The sequence below is a fragment of the Puntigrus tetrazona genome, chromosome 17, assembly GCF_018831695.1.
Source record: "Puntigrus tetrazona isolate hp1 chromosome 17, ASM1883169v1, whole genome shotgun sequence".
Lineage (NCBI taxonomy): Eukaryota > Metazoa > Chordata > Actinopteri > Cypriniformes > Cyprinidae > Puntigrus > Puntigrus tetrazona.
The window spans coordinates 4,477,928-4,498,067 of NC_056715.1; the positions used below are offsets into that span (position 1 = coordinate 4,477,928).

A 20,140-nucleotide genomic window follows, 5' to 3' on the forward strand; every position below is an offset into this window, starting at 1 on the left:
ACTTTAGAGGTCTTCAAATATCAAAAATAAGTATTTGCCTAATTTGAAACCTTGTTATTAGTATAAACAGTTGTGGTAGGACAACAAATATTTTGATATTTTTGTAGTTTTTATTGGCAAAATAATAATAATAATGTTTGGGACTGTTATGAAGGGTAAGTAATGACAGCACATTTGGGTAAACTATTGTTTTAAAAGACATGCAGTCCTGTTACGATGCTCATAAAGTATAGATTTAAGATATAAATGTTTTATTTATTCATTTTATTTATTGTACTGACGGTTTATAGTTTGTAAGAAGACAATATAATACAAATATATAAGCGTCTGTGCAATTTATTTCAAAACTGGCAAGACACTGGTATTCCAACAGTTTTAGTCCATCCAGAAAAGACATATTTATGAATATTATATGAAATGAATGTGCATCTCATTTTTAAATCAAGTAAATGCCCATATCAAAAGGGAAAAATAACAAACTCACAGTGAGATATCAAGAACAGACAAATGGGCTATTGAAAACTGCAGTTTCACATGCTCTTCAGTCGAGTGTCTTGAAAAATTTAAAAGGAGAAGTACTGTGAAAATAGCTCTTGTGGTTGCTGTTCTTTTGGTGCTACAGTTGAATCCTCAGTCTTACGAGGGCTGCACAAAACACAGAGAAGTCAAAGACAACCGGTTACACCGCAGCAACATTAAAGGAAAGAGAATTTGCACATCCTAATCAAACACTTCCACATTGAGGTGCTACTTTACTGCACGATGATACTATCTAAAAAATAAACAGTGGCCGCAAAACGTACATAGACGCGCAATACTTTGAATGTCACTGCAATCGATTAGAAGTGGCATTTATGTTAAAGAAAGATAGCGCCGACACGTTTCAAGCTAAATATTGCACAAAATGCAGGGTTTAAATGATGAAACAACTGACATGCTGCTTAAAATTGACACAGAATTGACTTGGATCAGCTTTTTTGTGCTTTGTTGGAAAGGGACGATACTCATTAGATTGAATGACAAAGGGTTGATACGTTGCAAAAATCATTTTCTCTAAAGGTAAACTTCTTATATTAGCTACACATAAATACAACTTCTTACACACCTCCATTACTTTTTAATTCATTTTACAAAAAGTAAAAACCTCTGCCCTTAACAACTAGAATATGGAATATACTTTTTCATCAGTATTTTTGTCTTGTTTTCCTTTAAAATCAAGATAAATTTACCTTAGAAGCAAAATGACATAAGCAGTCTTGTTTCGTGAGCAGCCGATCTAATTTTAAACTAAAACAAGAATGTGCTCAGAAAAGTCAACTTAGTCGAATGTTTTCACCCGTTTGCCATTATTTGTGAAATTCTCAAGCAATTTCTGAGGGAAAATTATTTTAAAGTACCCCTGCACCATTTTTGTCCGTAAATAAAACATAATAATACAACATTTTGACATTTCTGACGTGACTCTTAGCAATTGATTTGGAAGACATATGATTTAAACTCATCTAAACCTAAAATATAAATTAATGTGCAAATATCAGTAAATATATTTAATAATATTACTCAAGTAATTGCAAACTCTAAGCTATTTTTGATTTTTAATCTGTTCATTAATAATTAATAAAACATGGGAATAAATGCAATTCTTATTAGGGTCTAAATATTTTTTGTGGCCACTGTACATGTGTATTTACATTAATTCCCTACAGCAGTCATTACCATAGTCAAATAACCTTTGCTTTTTTTGGCGGCAGTAAGAACGATCCTTAAATTTTCTGTCTGTAGCTACTGCAGCACACAGTGCAGTGTCTCTTGACCAATAGGAAGCTGCCCTCCTTGTTCAAGCTTCAAATAAATCACAAGCACCACGCTGAACTATTTCCTTTTAAATGATAAATAAAATATGCCCCCCTACCAGAAACGGTCTAATATTATCTCCCGGCCCAAAGCTGCGTACAACATGTTCCTGTGCTTGATTTTCACTAGGCAAGAAATACCAGGAATAGCTGCTCATCATTTGAATAGCTCATTTTAAAACCACAAAACAACAAATGCATGAAACGTTAAGGGCGGAGTACGGCTAATGGGCGGAGCCGCACTCGTGACTGCTATGTGATGATATGTGATGACATCAACCGCATGCTCGCGTCGACATTCCAATGCCATTGTGTGATCACACACTGTTTAAGTGAACTTTCGGTCCCATTTAAGGACAACTGATCATGCACATCAAAGTAGCATGAAATACAAACGTTTTTTTTATGCGTGCCGTTCGTCGGCAAGATGCATTAAAGAGTGAAACGAGCATACCCACAATTCACTGGGACAGACATGGCCGTGTTTTCGTATCGAAATGTCCAATTAACAGACAGACTGACGGATTGGTAACACTTTCTATGAAGCCCGTATTTATAATATATTCTAAGGGTATTCTCAAGGCATTAAAAATCAATGCAAAATCCATTATAAATAACTTTTTAATGTTATATCATCTCATAAATATTCATAGGTTACAAAAAAATATACAGTTTTAATGTGTTTTAAAATTTACTATTTATGGTTATAGCTTTTAAGAGCATGATAATTTTTAACACGGTGAACACGATTCATCCAGTTACAATAGATTATATTTCTCAAAGTTATAAAGCATTGTAAGTCTCCTATCTTGCAGTTTTACTTGTTGCTTTAAAGCTGACAAATATCACTTATAAGTTATAATAATAACAATTATGTTTGTTTTCTCAAACAGCCATAAGATCAAATATCAGATGAATGTGTAATATGACACACTTACTTTTACATTTTTTTTCAGTTGAAAGTATTAGCTAGCTCACATTAGCCTCAATATTAGCCTTACAGGAAATACTCAAATAATATTCAGCACCTAACCACTCACAAGATGTTGTCTGGTACTGTGCGGATCTTAAAATAACATATAGGACATTATAAATTAAGTATAGATTTAATATGGAGTTCATTATGTGTTATAAATAAATTATATCCTTAAAAGTTATAAATCACAAATACGTAAATATTAAAATGTATTATAATTGTTTTTAAGATTAATCATGAGATAATATAACCCATTAAAAAGGTTTTTAATTATAAAAATTATGCATTCATTATAATGCTCTAAGAATACACATATAATGTATTTTAAATACAGACTTCATAGCGTTACCGACGTGTTTTTCTACCGTTAGGACTGAGACCGTGTGATCCGACCAATGGCAAGACAGTTCTGTGGTTTTAAGCATGTCTCTTGTGAGGACAAGGACGTCTCGGACAATCTCACCTCCGGGTGGAGTCGGCCTGAGGCGGAGGGGTTGGAGGGGGCGGAGGTTTGTTAGACCTGAGCTCATGGTGGTGAATGGGGGAGTTGGGGACAGACTCTAGGCAAGCAGGCGGAACCGAGCCGCCCGCCATCCCTTCCGCCGCAACAACGCTTAGGTTCGGAGAGCTGGCAAAAGTGCTCGCAGGTTTTCTACTCTTATGCTACATTAAAAGGACACACACAGAAAGGGATTGTGGGAAGTCGGAGGTGATGGCGAACTGTAGCTTCAAGCTAAACGATGACAAGGTAATGAACATCATATTGAATGAGGACAGGGAACAGAAATGACAGGTTAAAGCTCTGTTACAAAACCTAGTAAGCTGACTCTCATAGGTACTCAAGCAATGCTTGTTTTAGGAGACAATTAATTAAATTAATTATAAAAATTTCGACAGCATGTATCCTTTGTATACACACATACAGCGTGAGTGTGTGCCAAAAGGAAAACAATAAAGGTGAGAGAAATGTTTATTACAAATACACTTTTATTTCATCTAATACAAAAAGTATTGATGATATAAAAATAATATAATATATAATATAAAATGTACTTTATCTTTTGTTATTAGGCATAATATTCATGCTTGTGGGTGTAATAATATATATAAAAATTATATATAAAATGTCAGTTTGGTTTGATTATGAATTTATACTTTTATTGAGCAAAGGGTGCATTAAACTGATCATAAGTGGCAGTAAGTACATTTCTATTTCAATGCAGAAGAACTTGGTTTATTTTAACTTTCTGTTCATCAAAGAATCCTGAAAAAAAACACATTCCTTACAAAAAAAAATGAGCACAACCGTTTTCAACATTGGTAAAAAAAAAGACTTTTTGAGCACAATATCAGCATATTAGAAAGATTTCTGAATTATGTGAGACTGAATACTAGAGTAATGTTACTGAAAATTCAGCTTTGCATCTCGGGGACACATCACATTTTAAAACAGCTACATTAACATTAACAAAATTACTTTTCACTGTATTTTTGATGTAATAAATACATTCTGCTTTGGTGAGCATTAAGGCATTAAAACATTTAGATTCCACTGAAACCGGGAAAATATTCATGCCGATAGGGTGCATTATATGGGTCAATTTTGAGGTTTTACAGTATGTCCTATGCAAGCAGCACATTAGGTTTCAAAACAGAACTCATGATTTGGAAAGCAGGGTAGAACTTGATGTTTGAACATGGATATAAGACACAGACAATGGCAAATTGAACAAACACGACTTACGCAACAGAAAGAAAAAGTTAGACCAACCAAAAGAACAGTATAAGGCTATTAATAGCCTCTGCAGAACATCCCATTGTACCTCTGTAAAGCACACTTCCCATAAGGCATAACCTTTGAAGTATTCTTTTATAACATTCATGGATTCCGTGAACTGTATAGATGGAGCGCTTTTAAAAAGGTTTATGGTTTATGCTCTTTTTTACAATCAGATCAAATCCAATTTACATGGACTTCAGAGGCACTCTTTGATCAGTGTGGCTGTGTCTCTCTAACCTTTATGAGGGGGTTTATGACCCCGACATTGGGATTGGTGTTGAACACCTTGTTGAATCCAGGCTCTCGATTCACCAGCTCCAGTTGATAAAACTTCTTGTCATCCTGGAACAAAGGAGGCACAGTCAGACCGAAAGGCCCTGTGCAGAAAAATCAATGAACTGATATTGACTTTTGTCTTAAGACATGTAATGCTTTGGGACAAAAATAAATGTAAAAGAACAGTAATACACGTATCACTTCTAACGGGATGTTGCACCTCTACAGACTGCTGGGGTGCACACTTACCACAAGCTTCTTGACCAGAGCTTCTCTCTCTGACACCATTTCTCTGAGCTCAGCTATCACCTGGAGGTCCTCCGGTCGACTTTCTCTATTCCTGAACTTCTCCTCCGTACCTTCCAACCTGCTCATCAAACACACGTACACATTAACAATTATACTGCAGTAAAAGCAATCGCTCTGTCATAAAAGCTGTGATTACCATTTCAAATGTCAAAAGATGGTTTGCGCTGGCGCTAGCCATTAGTATTTATTTAAAAGTATTTATAAATATTGAAAAACATATTTTCATTTTTAATGTAAAATATTTAACAGTTTAAATGTGCTTTTATTGTTTTTATTGGTTTTTAAAATATATATTTGGTTACTTAGTACCTCAAATGTAATTGCTTACTTAGTTTTAACTTAATTTTAGTTGTAGTTACAACTTATTTTAATCTGGCCATTTACATATATATATATATATATATATATAGTATTTATAAATATCTAAACAATTATTTTCATTTTCATTTTAAAGTTTTGAACATTTTAAATGTGCTTTTGTAAACTTTTATTAGTTTTTAAATATTTTTAAACATATTTTTTTGTATTGAGCTTCAACTGAATTTCATCTCAGTTTTATTTCTAGTTATTTTTGCAGTTACACATAAATTTTTACTTCAGACTTTTATAAACTGCATATTTTATTTCATCTTCTTTTCAATTACAAAAATAGTAGTAATAGTTCTAGTATTTAACAATAACAACACTACATCGCATTCTTTTAACATTAAGTTTTATAGACTACCAAAGTGATTTATAAACCATCAAAGTGTCTTGTCGCTGCTAGTACATCTACCCCTTTAAAATTAATTACCTTTTTTCCTACTTCAAATTACAGTCAGCGTGAAAGCTCCTTTAGCCATAAATATCCTTCACGTTTAACCTCAGAATCGTCATCTAAAATATGTTTTACAATTTTGTTTGCTAACTGCTCACGCAATACTTTAATAAGCATCAAAAATACTTTACGAACATTACGTGTGGAGCACAGCCATGATCTCACGAGAAGCAATTACATTTGAGGTACCATTTTAGCCATTTATGCCTATTAGGATACAATAAGGGAGTTCGGTAGATTTTGAAACAGAGCTAATGTGATTCATCTAGCTGTCTTCTGAAATATTCACGAGGATATTACATTAAAATGATGTGTTTTGATATTCAATTCAATCTGATATTCAATCTGTAAGTGAGATAAAGGGACTCACAGAATCTGCAGAGCAGATATCTTGTCTTTTAGCAGCTCCTGAGCTTTGTTAAAATCTGACAGCATGATCTGGGTCTCTCTGTTATGAGAAGCGTTCAGCTCGTCAATCTCCCTCTCAAGGCGCTTAGAAAGATCCTGTTCATGAGCCCTACGTAAAATAAAAATAATTTAATATATGCAAAACAGCTTGTCCATTTCCATACACTCTTAAATCCCATGAAGAACCTTTGACATCCACGAAGACATCCATGGCACAAAATTTTCTGCAATGAAGAAATATTAAAATGTTTTTCAAGCTAAGAGTTTTTAGAAGCATATACTGAAAGGTTTCCAAAATGGTTCTTTTGTGGCACCGCTGCGAAATCCCTTGAATTTTTTTTTTCTGAAGAATGTAATGTCAGCAAACAGAGCAAATACGTCTGGACAACAAACGCATTCAAATTTATTTCGCTTGGAGAAGCACAAGCTCACTTATTTATTAGAACAAATTCCCTTAGTTCCCCAAAGAATATCATCTCTTTTCATGAGCCAGAAATTAGCCCATTTGAATAAACCCAAATGAAATTTGTTTGTATATATCTGCCAGACACTTCCCACTGACCTTGACGCATTTATATCATCAGAACAGAAGAATGCAACTGAGATGATACTGAACCAGAGAGCTCTGCCTGAAGGCGATGGGCTTCTGCGTGGGAAACAGCTCCGTCTGCTTTCTTCTCACATTAAATTAGCTTCTGGTTCAGCTAGTCTGACCTTTAGGATTTTATAATTTAATAGCTCATGAAAGCCAAAAACGACTGTACACGCGCTTAAGATGTCAGCTGCACTTTTTTTACATAAAATGAGGCTATCAAAAATCAGGATAATGGCAATGTTCACGATTCTTACTCTAACCTTAACATGAAAGTATTACCATGTGCATGGCAATTTTCTGTTTCTTTATGTTCCTGCCTTCTCTGGCATTTTATCGACAGATTTAGGGAGAGAAAAGACTTGGTAAAAAGGGAAGAACTGGATCAAAAAGCTTAGCTCATTAAGTTCCACAAGTTAAAACGGCATCAGAAAAGGTTAAAACATCCTCACAGATGTTAATAAGTAAGTACCTGATCTGTAGATTGGCCTCACTGCGCACACGCAGAACTTCCTTCCCTTTGTGCTCCAGCTCCTTGGTCAAGGTGCTGATGGTCTCATTGAGCGAGTGGATTTCATGGTCCAGATCTGCAATCCGGTTCTTCCTGCAGCTTACCTCCTGCCTCAGGTCAGATATACGCCCTAGGAGGTCTTGTTCCTGGACAGGCATAAAACATATACATATATATATCTCGACTTTAACAGATGGATGACTGCGTGTCTAAACGAGGAGGCAAATGCAGTTTTAATCATTTCATTGCATTGGAACGATTCGCTTAAAAAAGCATTAGAATATTTTCTGCCAGACCCAGAAGCTTTCAAAATATGTATATAGGTCACATTAAAAAAGATTCAATTGTGCTGAAGTAATAACTGTAGTGAAACGAACATGAGAGAGTGAGACTATGAGTGTGTATTATAGAGACAGACAGAGAGGGGGATTATAAATCAAATATGAAAATGGGAAAGGGGTGTAAGTCACGGTAAAAGCTCGCCCATAATTCAGAATTCAGTACCTCATTTTTTATTCATCGTGGTTATTCTTCAAATTTCTGTAAAGTGCAGCTTAGCTTAGAGGCATTTTATAATAGTCTGGCACTCGTTTCACCTCTCAGTCAGATTCAAGCCTTTTCATTGTAAAACCTCAAGCATGTCTTAAAACCAAGGGCACCTATGTGGCATCTGGTTTTATCCAGACAAGCGAAAAAATTCTTGGGCCTCACCATGAATCACCCATCTGAATCTGTTTGGCTTCATTAGTATTGACCATACTTAATAATTTCTGTAATCATTTATTAACATGTCAGTTTAAACATGTATGACGTTCTTTCATCTGTCAAACAGGATAAGAAGATATTTTGAAAATCAATAAGGATCCAAACAACATTAGACCCCAGTGACTCTCACTGCATAGACAAAAAAGCACTAATACATTTGTCAAAATATTTTCCAAAGAAAAAAGAAAGTCATGACAAAACAACAACAACCCCCACTAAATCTGAACAGTGCTATTTTATTTTATTTTATTTTTTTAATTCAAATATATTTATTAATATTTAGCTTTTTATATTTCTATTTAGCTGAAATGTTTTCAGTTAGTTATAGTACTTCAACTTCAACTTATTTAATTTGAGCTGTTGCCAACATAGCATTTCGGATATTATATTTTATTTTATTTCATCTTTACTTCAATGAATAAAAAAATAAAACGATAATGATTAATAATGATGCATATCATGTGTGACTGTCTGGTTTGCCAAGGCTCGAATGTTCTTATCTGCAACGCATGAGATGTCAGAGGTTCCCATGAGAGAAAAAGCTTCTTACTAAATACAAATATGGAGAAAATACAAGGTATCACCAGTAACCAGATGCAAGTGTTTGAATAAAAATAAATCAAAATACCATTCTTTTCCCAAAGAATCAAGAGTCTGCTTCCATCACCAACCCAAAATAGCAAGTCTGCTGATAACTGCCATTTCTGTTGGGTTTAGTATTGAGTTAAAATGCTTTGTAACCTTCAGAAATGCTCACATGTTCTTTGCAGCGCTCGATGGTGTCATCCAGCTCTCGTTTGGCAGCATTGTTCTCCTTCAAATGGACTTGTCGCAGGTGTTCAATGGCACTGGCGTGAAGGTGATTGAGCTCAGACCGCAGGGAAGCTACACAACATAAAATAAGCCAAAATCAACTTAAACATATTTATTTTTTTGTATTAAGGGCCTGCTAATAGCCTAACTCTCTAGGGTGGTGACCAGAAGGTTGTAAGTTCAAACCTTGAGTTAATATCATTGTATTTGCTCTGAAATAAATGCGGTGTAAGTTGCTTTAGGATAAAACATCTGTGGAAATGACTATTTACTGTCATGATAACAGCGTATATGAATATACTACAAGACTTTAATGACCTCATAAAAGGCTCTAATCTTGTAGGCTGGCGTGTAGCGCTGTAGTTAATGTGAGAGTATGACTCACCCAGCATGGCTTTGCCCTCATCCTCCAGCTCAAAGCGCAGCGTCTGCAGCTCCTGGTCCGACTGCTGCCGGAGGATTTCCAGGGTCTGTCTGTGGGCATCTCTCAAAGCGTGTAACTCCTCTCTCTGTTCCTGTTTTAGACGGTCCTCAAGCTCCTACAAAAATGCACACGTACAGACGCAGAGGAAAATAAAGACATAAAAATTCAGAAGCGCACATCCAATGCATAAAACAAAAGACCGTCATTTGCATCTGAATGCCACATGATGCAATGGGAACAAAAGGTGTCAATGAGAAAACTAGATTCGCATTTAATGAAGGAAATGGCAGAGGTTGCAAGGCAGCAAAAAAAGAAAAACAATGTTTTTTGATTGTGCGTAAACAAAGCTACTACTACTGCTACTATTTAAAAAAAAGGCTTTACAAATTTTAATATATTGTAAAATGCCATTGTTTCCTGTGACACAAAGCTGATCTTTCATCAGTCATTACCACAGTATTCAGTGTCACATGATCCTTCAGAAATCATTCTACTATTTGATTTAATGCTCAGGAAACATTTCTTATTAACATTCTTATTGGTGGAAACCAATTTTTTTAGGATTGTGTCATGAATAGAAAGTCAAACAGTATTTATTCAAAAAATAAATCTTTTGTAGCATGATGAATGGGGAAAAAAATACTTGCAGAATAATAAAAGTATTACTTTAATTTAATATAACCAAACTTTTGCACTGAAGAGTAAATATTAGAGCTGCCAAATCAATGAATTAACATTTATATGCATATATACACAAATGCAAACCAAGCTTTTATTTTAGATGTGATTATTTGCATTTGATCGATTCGAAAGACTAAATATATGCAACAAAGAAAAAAAACAATTACAATTCAAGAACAAAAATGTGCGTATAATTTGAAAATTTTGAGATAAATAAATTTTAGGTACTTTTTAGAGTACCTAAAAAGTACCTAAAAAAATACAACATGAATTTCAAATTATTTCATATTTAAACCTGTTATCCTTACAATTTAATTTTTTTTTTCACGCAGCATAAATAGGTCCTTAAATATAGTAGCCTCAACAGTATAGCTGACTTGGTATTGGTTTGGGAAGGAGACCAACATATCAGTATAAGAGGAGCTGTCATATCAAAGAGTCTTCATTTGGATTGAATTGCATTAACTGCATAAATTGGGAGAAAAAGAAAAAAGAATTTTCAGTACGGTGGGTTAGTTACTAATTAGAGGAAGCTGTACAGTATCATCTAATTAGAGAAACATCCCGTTTGACTGTTGACACTCCGCCATTTTGTGGATAGATCCTCTTTATCCTGCTGCTTCCATGCCACCCCACGTTTGGGAGGATGAGAGGACATTTAAAGAGTCCACCCACAGAGTCGCTCTAACATGCAGCGCCAACAACCACATTCAAGGGTTGACATAAAAGAATGGAGATGAAAGGAACTATTAATGTTTTTTTCATTACTTAGTAATCCGAAATGTGGCCAAATCAGCTTAAAGAAGCATCTTTCCTGGCTGCAGCGCAAGGCTGAGCGAGATGGAGAAAAGCCTGTTAGACTCTGCATCACGTGTCGGCTTCAAATGTCTGGGCTTGCTATCTTTAAATTTTCTGTGTAAAGCACAATTGTGAAATGAAACAACAGCTGCGCTTTCCTGGATGAGAAACATGTTTTCATATGCATATTGTGTTTTAGAAGTAGACCGTAGACAAGGAAGGACAAAAAGGAGGGTAATTTACCATATGGATGTCATGCACAGTGGAGATTCTCAGTGTGGGGTGATAATGCAGGGGTGACAAATCCACAGAGTAAAGGAAACAGACATGTACAGTACTATGAAGGGGAAAAGGAGACAGTGAAGGCGATAATCAATACAGGATGACAGGCAGGAGGCATCATGACTATATGAAAAACAAGTATACCGTTCAAAAGTCTGGGGTCAGTAAGAAGGAATAGACACTTTTTATTCAGAAAGGATTCATCAAATTAATCAAAAGTGACAGTTTAAGGACATTTATAAAGTAACCAAAGGTTTATATAAAAGTAATGTGACACTGCAGCAATGTCTGCTGAAATATTTAGCTTTGCAACCCTTGAATATATATAAACATTAAAATAACTTTTTTATTATTTTACTTTTAGTATATTTTAATTTATAATAATATTTCACTATATTACGGTTTTCATTATTGGAATCAAATAAATCCAGCCTTGGTAAGCATTTCATAAAACACCCCAAACTTCTGAAACAGGCAATAAAGTGTGCAGGTTTTTAAATAAATATTTAAATAATTTAACCATAAGCAATAAAAAATTCCCCCGTAAAAATAGAAAATAGTAGAATATGAAAAGAAAAAAAATGTTAAACTATTCGATTGAGCAAACAAAAACAAATCATAATATTTGTGAGATGTGATGTGTGATGAACAAAAAAATAACCATTAATAGCTTTTCCAGTCAAGCTCTGTGAATTTAATCATGTATATTTAGAATGCATAATATAGCTATGAAATTAGTCTTTAGCACGTTCAAAGATATTTCTGATAAGGTTCCAATAATAGATACTATAGGACTGTTTGAATACTAAATACTTGAAGCATCTACATCAGAGGGACTTGGGAGATACAAGCGTATCTTCACATGTTCATATCACTGTGAGCATTTGTGCCCGTCTTTGTTTGTATGTAAGGTGCAGGTACCCTAAGCTCAATTTGTTGCGCTTCGTCCATGTCCTGCATGGCACAGCAGTGGGCTTCCTGCAGACGGCACTCTCTGTGCTGATGCTCCATCGCCAGCTCCTGCAACTGCTGCGCCAGGTGCTCACGCTCCTGGCTGAACTGTGCCTGCAACTGCTGCAGCGCGCTTTTCGACTGCGACATCTGTAGCTCCAGGCTCTGCTTTAGCAGAGAGATCTGACACAACAGAAACACAGAAAACAGGTTCAAACGACTCGTACGGAAGGCGGAGCCCTCAGAGAGATGGAAATTGTGAACTATGGATGACCTATATTTTGGTGAAGGTAAAACAGGCAAGAGTCGGGAAGAAAGCAGATGTTTTGAAAGCAAAATAGAAAATTGGAGCGTTGGGATTTGGATTTAGAGTCAACAACTAGAACTTAAAAATAGTGCTTTCCAATGATTTATCGTGATTACAAATATGTTTTTGTTTACAGAATATGTGTGTATGTTCTGTGTATATATATATATATATATATATAGAAAATATTTATATATATATATATATATATATATATATATATATATATATACACATACATACATACAAACACAGCACACATCCATACATTATGCAAACAAAAACTTTTATTTTGGATGCGAATAATTGTTTGACAGTTGATCAATCAATCAATCGATCAGTCAGAATGGGACATGGATCACTGAGCTGAAAATAAATGCCACAGCCAATCTTAAAAGTAATCCTTTCTGAACTAGCCAGAGATTAAACATGACATCAACTGCATGCAACATGCCATTGCAATCATTTTGAATGCTGTCTTCCATTGAGCTTTATCATCGGTTTTATGCAAGTGAAATACATTAATTCAGATCCGCTCAGCAGCACTTCCTGTACTACCCCAGGATACCCTAAATGAGACAAGTAATGTAATTCAAACTGCTAATTCACTAAAGGAATAATGTTCTTAATCATCATTCGATTCAATACACAAAAAAAGAGATGAAGCCTAAGATAAAGAGATAACAAAGAAAAGTCTTGAGACATAAATAAATAGAAGATGGCGAGCAAATCTCTGCATGCAGCAAATGGTTTGCCGAAAATAGATACTGAGGCAATAAAATGAGGGCATAGCAGGAGGAGAGTGTTTCATGGCAGACTTCGGTGCCTGGACTACACTGCATTTGAATTCACACAAAGATTTGTCTCAACAAACTGTTGAGGGACTTAAAATCCGGGATTATTCGAGGTTGAGGAACCACACTGGAGTTGATTTTAAAACCAATCTGTAACCTCCCTACAGACCAAAGCGTATCCGCCTTGATGAACTGTGAAGGAAATAGTATGTGACAGAGCCTTCGTTGCTTTGGGATGTACCTACATGGAAATTGTGGCTGATAATTAGTATTTTTTTTATATTTACATAGATTTAACAGAATTAGTGAAATGCTGAATTATTGTTTTCAAAAAACTTCTATAATAACCTACAGTAAAAAAAATCAGGTATCAAAACATATCAATCAGTTTAAAAAATAATTTAATAAAACAATTATTCGGATGAATCATAGCTAAACCACATTGAGAAAATGCCACAAATAAAGATAATTATAAGATAATAATTCATTATGGCAGACAAAAGCATCAAAGATATATTACAAACTGTTGCCTTCACCACTGGGTCAATATATTATTTATTTTATTTTTTATATTTTAATCATAAGCCTATCACTGGCAATTCATTTTGCTATCCATTTGTCAGCCTGTCTGAGTAAGACATATGGTGCCATTCAGATGAGCAAGGACATAATGATTAATTGTGATTTTATATTATTAACTGTGTTCTTTGAAATATCATTAATCATACTACAACAAGGTATTAAAATTTGACAGTGTTATTTTTAAAGTATTTCACAAAAGATTGATAACTCTTTAGCAACCTAACACAGAACTAAGTTTGAACTGAAAAAAAAAATGCTAATACAGTCTGCTCATGTCAGCTGGATGCCAAAAACAAAATGCTAATTTTATATTGATATACAGTCATTGATGTACAGTATAGATCCAGGATCAAGGGCAGTGACCTGAGGAAGCACTGAAGATAGACTACGAACATCAAGAGATGCTGACAGATGTCTGACACAGCAACTTTTAGAGGCTCTTGACATAAGCGACAGTGACGGGACTCTAGAGAGACAGACTACGAGAGGCAGGCTGACACACTACAGAAAGTGCCAAACATGCAGAGCATTATGGTAAATGAGGATGCACACACCAGAGACTGCGTGTACTCTGCTTAAAAATCTCGACTAAGTATCAAGATTTTCAGTCACACCAAGTTTTCCTGATATTGCACAAGACCAGAAAAGCGTTGACAGCATCAGAATTTCAAAAAGAACATCACGTCAATCTGAAGCAAATGGCGAATGAAAGATTTTGACGCATACATAGCTGACAGTTACTCAAAGAAGAATCTCAGCTATGGGACTTATTACAGTCTCAGAAGTCATGCGATTCCAAATTAATATATTCAAGGGGACATTAGATGGAAAACATGGTTTTCCTTGTTTTTTTTATATAAAACAGTATGTAAATAAAATAAAAAGTACTCCAGGCAAAAATGTTTACAATAAAATAAAATACCATTTTTGGGATTTACTTGGATGTACTATTTTTTTTTACTACTTTTAAGAAATGTTTGTTTTGTATTGTTACAAGTTTTCTCCTTAGACATATTTATTTTGTTTATTCTTTTCAACACTTGCTATTTTTTTTATAAACGTTTGGTTGGTTTATCTTTTTTTGTCTGTTTTTACAATGTTTGTTTTGTACAATCCTGTGGAGTACTTGTGAGAAACAAACAAAAAAAAAGAGTGCAAAATACAAGCCATTTTTGTTTTTAAAACATTTGTTTGAATTGTTACATTTTTGTTTGATTTTTTCAAACATTAGCTACTTTTTAAAATTATTAAAAATTATTTTAAAATTATTTGTTGAATTTTTTTTTTTACAGTTTTGCTAACAATAATTCTGAAAGTAGTGTTCTTCTGGGAAACAACATTACAAAAATGTAGAATACACCTCTACAATGTGAACAACAGGTATAAATGATAAAGTGTGACCTCTGTGACCTTTCGTTACCTGTTCAAGGAGGTCCTCCACCTTCCTCTGCCAGCTCTCCCTGGCTGCCATCATCTCCAGGTCTCTCTGCTGGGAAAGTTGTGTCAGGGCCAGCTGTTTCTCCGCCTGATTTTCAGCTGTGAGCTCTTCCCGAAGACCCTTCAGCTCAGCCCTGATAGGAAACAGAGAAACAGAGGGTGAAACTGGCAGGGTGAAACAGACACAACGACGCATTACTTAAACAGCATGGAAGTGAGTCTGAAAGTAAGATAATAAAATGTTAATAGGAACGACACAGATGTCTCTGTAACCTTCAGCTCACTGTATACTGTATGCTGCTGTACCATTGTGCAGATAAGATGATAACCTTATACTCTCGTAATTAGCATATTTTAATCCAAATGCATGCCCGTGTAAGAGGATTTGTCACAGGCTTTGATGCAGGACAGACTGCACCTATTTTAGAGCCTTTTTTAGATTTGATTTGCCGTGTGCACTCTCTAAAAACCAAACACTGTGTACAGTCACAGTTTATTCAATTTAATGCCCTGTGCACCAACAAATCTCTGTTTTTAGCCTCGTCTTCTCTACAGTAATGCATGACTCATATGTTTCGTGCAGCACCTCAGAGCATCGGTCCACTTGAGATCCAGCTCCTCTGTGATTTTGTCCATTTTCTGTTTTTCCTCCGTTTTGATAGCGATGACCCTGGCTTCATGTTGCTGTTTCTGGGTCTCTATCTCCTCCTGTGAGCAGATAATGAATCATCATGGGAAAAGCAAGGAGAGAGCAGTTTCCAGTAGAGCTGATTACACAAACGCCGTCTTTAGACATGCAAGCTCTTCCTGCACTTCGCAGGCTTTAGCGCAGAACAAAAGTGGTGTCTTAAAAATTGAATGAGGCTTAATTTTTCTTTTAACATCTCTGCTATGCTCCATTATCCGTCTCCTATTGCAGTGATTGCCACGCTGAATTCCCCCTTCTCCCTCTAAACGATGAGATGCGTCAGTGGTTTTCACGCTTCTAAAAGCGTGAAGAACTTGAACATTTTATATCAACATCTCTAAACGCTTCTATTTTTCCATCAGAATAAGAGACTCAAAACGCACATAATTTATAATTAATGGAGTAAAACCGAGGAGTGCTTTACTTGTAGATCCGTGAGCAGGTTGCTCGTCTCTCTCACTCTCGCCCTGGTGGCATCCAGCTCCATGAGAAGCTTTTCCTGGCTGTCTTTAAGACAGGAGATGTGGCTCTCAGCAGTATCCAGATTTTTTTCACTTTCCTTAACAAGATCCTTCAAATGAGACACCTGAGAAAAGCAACAAAGACAGTCAAACACATGTACTGTAAAAAAAATTACAAGATGGAGATCTTTCAATCAATCAAAACCTATAGCCGTTTTGTAGCTGAATTTTTTTTTCTGAACAAAAATAAATCATTTTTCATCCAAACCTCTTGGTTGGCCATGTTAAGCTTGGTAGTTAGTTCCTCTCTTATGGTCTCCAGTTGCTGTTGCAGGTGGTTTCTCTGCTCTTCCAACGACAGACGCCGGATATCAAACTGTTGTCTCATCTCCTGGGAAAGTAAAAATATCAGAAAAGCCATAGCAGGCCAAATAAATGAGAGCTGAAACCAGGCAGTAGGACAATTTGCTGCTGACAGATGGAGTCTTTTTCAGTTTAATTACACAGGAGCTGTAAAAGAGCTTTGTGGGGCACAGAGAGGTTTGCAAAAAAATAAAGTGACATGATTGTCATGAGATGACAAGAAGATTAGTCTCAATATTTGTCAAGATTGAGAGCTATTTTTATGGAGCGCCACAAAAACAGTGGGAATAATATCACTGTCACATTGTCATCACTGCAATGAGAAACGGGTGTTTGCATAATCAACACCACTCAACGAGGAGCAGAAAATGTAATTTGGCATAGCTCTCAGGGTTTCAATAGATGATTTGGGAACAGTGATAATCCACCAGACGTGTTTAATAGGACTAAATATTCATATTTTTAATTTGTTTTGCATTAAGACGTTGCAGTTTAAACAGAGCACAGAAAATAACAACAATCAAAAAAGAACACACAAAAGTAAATATCTAGCATGAAAATGCTAATAAAGCAAAGACTTTAAAGCTCAAACAAATATTGGCATTAACTTAAACATATTAAACATATTGGAGAAATTTAGCATCACTTGCTCACCAATGGATCTTCTGTGAATGAATGGATGCTGTCAGAATGAGAGTCATTAAAACATTACAATAATCCACATGACTTAAACAATCAGTTACCATCTTATGAAGCGAAAAGTTGTTTGTTTGTGAGTAAGTTATGTAAAGCAAAATGTCTCCAAATTCTGTTCTGATGAATCTTGGATGGCCTGAAGGTGAGTACATTTTCATTATATTTCCATTTTGGGTAAACTATTCCTTTAAGCACTAAATTAATGTTAAAAAAAAATTATATATGTTCTTACACTGAGCAACTGGTTCTTCTCTCTCTCAGCGGCATTGCGAGCACCTTCCTGCTGGACTCTGTGTTTCTCCTTGAGTTCTTCTAAGGATTCTGCTTGGCTTTCTTTCAGACAGGCCGCTTCCTCCTCGTATTTGGCCCTGATTCTCGCCAGCTCCATCTCATAATTCTGCTTTTCCTCACAAAGCGACTGCCAAAACAGCACAGCTTCATTTACACTTTGTCAAATCTCGATACCTTGTTTCAAATACCATGATAATTGTTTCCAGTTGGCAGTGACCGATGTCAAAATGCCATTTAGCAACAGTTTATGTACACCATATTTGTAATGCATCATTATATAGTCCCAGAATGTAACCAAATATTCAAGATTGAGGGGGGCTAAATTTTATATATTCATATTCATGCAATAAAATGAATAATGGAGGGAATGTGTCCTTCTGAATGTCTATGGTGTTGCATCAGTGTAGCCTGTCATGACATGGAACTCTAATAAATATGTAGACTGCTGTGATTATTGATTGAATGTATTGTTATTGTTATGTAATGTTTTTTTTTCTGTTGATGCTGTAACATCTTCAATTCCCTTTGGTGATCAATAAAGGATGTTAGGACAAATTAGGACATTTGGTCACAAATACAGTAAAAAAAATAAAATTGTGAAATATTATTACAATTTAAAATACTTTTTTATATTTTACTATATTTTATTTTAAAAAAGTAGTTTATTCCAGTGATGACAAAGCTGAATTTTGAGCATCATTACTCCAGTCTTCACTGCTGCATGATCCTTTAGAAATATGCTGATTTGGTTATTAGGAACAATTCTTATTATTATCAGTTTTGAAAACAGTTGTGCCATCTTATATTTTTGAGGAAATGCTAACACATTTATTCAGAATTTTCTGGATTTGGGAAAAATCAGAATAACAGCATTAATGTAATAAAAGTATTACTTACTAACTGCAAACTTTTGAACAGTAGCAAGGTTTTCTGCAACGCTCGCAAAATCAATAATTGCATCCAAACAGGTTTTTAGACCTCCTCTCTGCCTATTTTAAGAATAATGAAAAGGTGAAAAATGATTTACCTTCTCCAAGTTGAGGATCTTCTGATGCTGTTGTTCTTCCAGTGTTTGAATCTGTTTCTGAAGTCTCTCTCTCTCCTCCTCTAGCTGTAGGATCTTCTCCTTTAGGCGGTTCTGCTCCGATCCTAGATCCCTGATAGTGGCCTCGTGGCTCATTTGGGTGGCTTGAAGAGAGCCTATCTGACCTGTTAAGCAAATACATGAGTATCTTGTTAGATTAACGCTTCATCATATTATTTGTGAACATGAAGGAGTCAATTGCAAGTCACAAAGAATTCAAGTGTAAATTCAGGCATAACAGAGTTAAATCCATCTCTGTCAAGCTATCACAAAACCATCTAAAAAAACCTCTCGCACCGCAGCTTGAGTGATTCAGTGTCATATGCTGAAGAAAAATGTAATTTGGTCATGACATTATTCTCACTCGCTTTGTGAAGGATTTCATTGGCCTGCTGCTGAACTCGATCTCTGCTTCCCTCTAGCTCATATTCCGTATCTTTCAGCTGCATCACCCAAATCTCTCCATCCTGTATGGCCTCTTCCAGCTGCTTGTGTAGCTCCTGAAAATGGGAAAAGAAAAAAGTTTTTAAAGTGCATTATTATTATTAGAAATCTTAAAACTTATCAACGATGTTCACTTCATTTCATTACTTACTACAAAGACATTTTGTGCTTCTTCAACTATGTCTTATTTTGGCCATGTGCACTCTAAACACACCTACGCACTCAGGAACAATGTATATACATGCATCACAGAATTTTGTTATATTTCTGAACAATCACAAATATTTTCCCAATTGTCTATATGTACAGTCTTCAAAGCTTCTTCCAAAGCCACAAAAGATTCATGCCAATCACAAACGTCTGAATAGTAGTTTACATTGAAATTGTTCACTTTGCTTATTGTTTAGATTATAGAATATAAAATTCTGTAATACTTATGACAGATTTACATATTAGGTTGAAAAAAAATATCTGCAATAAAAGGTATATTAAAAGTAATAAAATAAAATAATGTAGACATTTCTAAGACATTTTCAATATAACTGCAATATAACAGAAATGAAAAAAAGTTCTGACAGTTTTAATAATCGACCTAATAAAAGTTGAAGCAGCACCATTCAATTAATCTCCATGTGCTGAAAATGTTAAAATCATTACCTTAATTGTGACTTCTGCATTGTTAAGAGATGCCTGCAGTCTGTTGGTCTTGTCCCTGCTTTCTCGTGCCTCATCCTGAGCTCTGTGGAGCTCAGCACGG

At 35.2% G+C, this 20,140-nt stretch overlaps 1 protein-coding gene across 3 annotated transcripts in view; it reads right to left on the minus strand.

The window, feature by feature from the left end:
* Nucleotides 1–320: 320 nt before the first annotated feature.
* The window catches only part of fam184aa (family with sequence similarity 184 member Aa), a 24,609-nt gene continuing 4,789 nt past the window's right edge, over nt 321–20,140 (minus strand). The window contains exons 2-18 of one of the 3 annotated variants that reach the window (XM_043262733.1): nt 20,041–20,140; nt 19,304–19,439; nt 18,883–19,064; nt 17,797–17,982; nt 16,774–16,896; nt 16,469–16,630; nt 15,943–16,064; nt 15,340–15,490; nt 12,207–12,419; nt 9,486–9,639; nt 9,045–9,172; nt 7,484–7,668; nt 6,382–6,528; nt 5,135–5,252; nt 4,847–4,951; nt 3,293–3,492; nt 321–645 (exon numbers count right to left, since the gene is read on the minus strand). The exon at nt 20,041–20,140 is cut by the window's right edge and continues 755 nt beyond it. In XM_043262733.1, coding sequence (XP_043118668.1) covers nt 564–645; nt 3,293–3,492; nt 4,847–4,951; nt 5,135–5,252; nt 6,382–6,528; nt 7,484–7,668; nt 9,045–9,172; nt 9,486–9,639; nt 12,207–12,419; nt 15,340–15,490; nt 15,943–16,064; nt 16,469–16,630; nt 16,774–16,896; nt 17,797–17,982; nt 18,883–19,064; nt 19,304–19,439; nt 20,041–20,140 — 2,494 coding nt within the window. In that variant the 3' untranslated portion in view covers nt 321–563. Of the gene's footprint in view, nt 646–3,292; nt 3,493–4,846; nt 4,987–5,134; nt 5,253–6,381; nt 6,529–7,483; nt 7,669–9,044; nt 9,173–9,485; nt 9,640–12,206; nt 12,420–15,339; nt 15,491–15,942; nt 16,065–16,468; nt 16,631–16,773; nt 16,897–17,796; nt 17,983–18,882; nt 19,065–19,303; nt 19,440–20,040 lie in introns of those variants that run through there. The other 2 variants (XM_043262734.1, XM_043262735.1) reach the window with 2 other exon arrangements.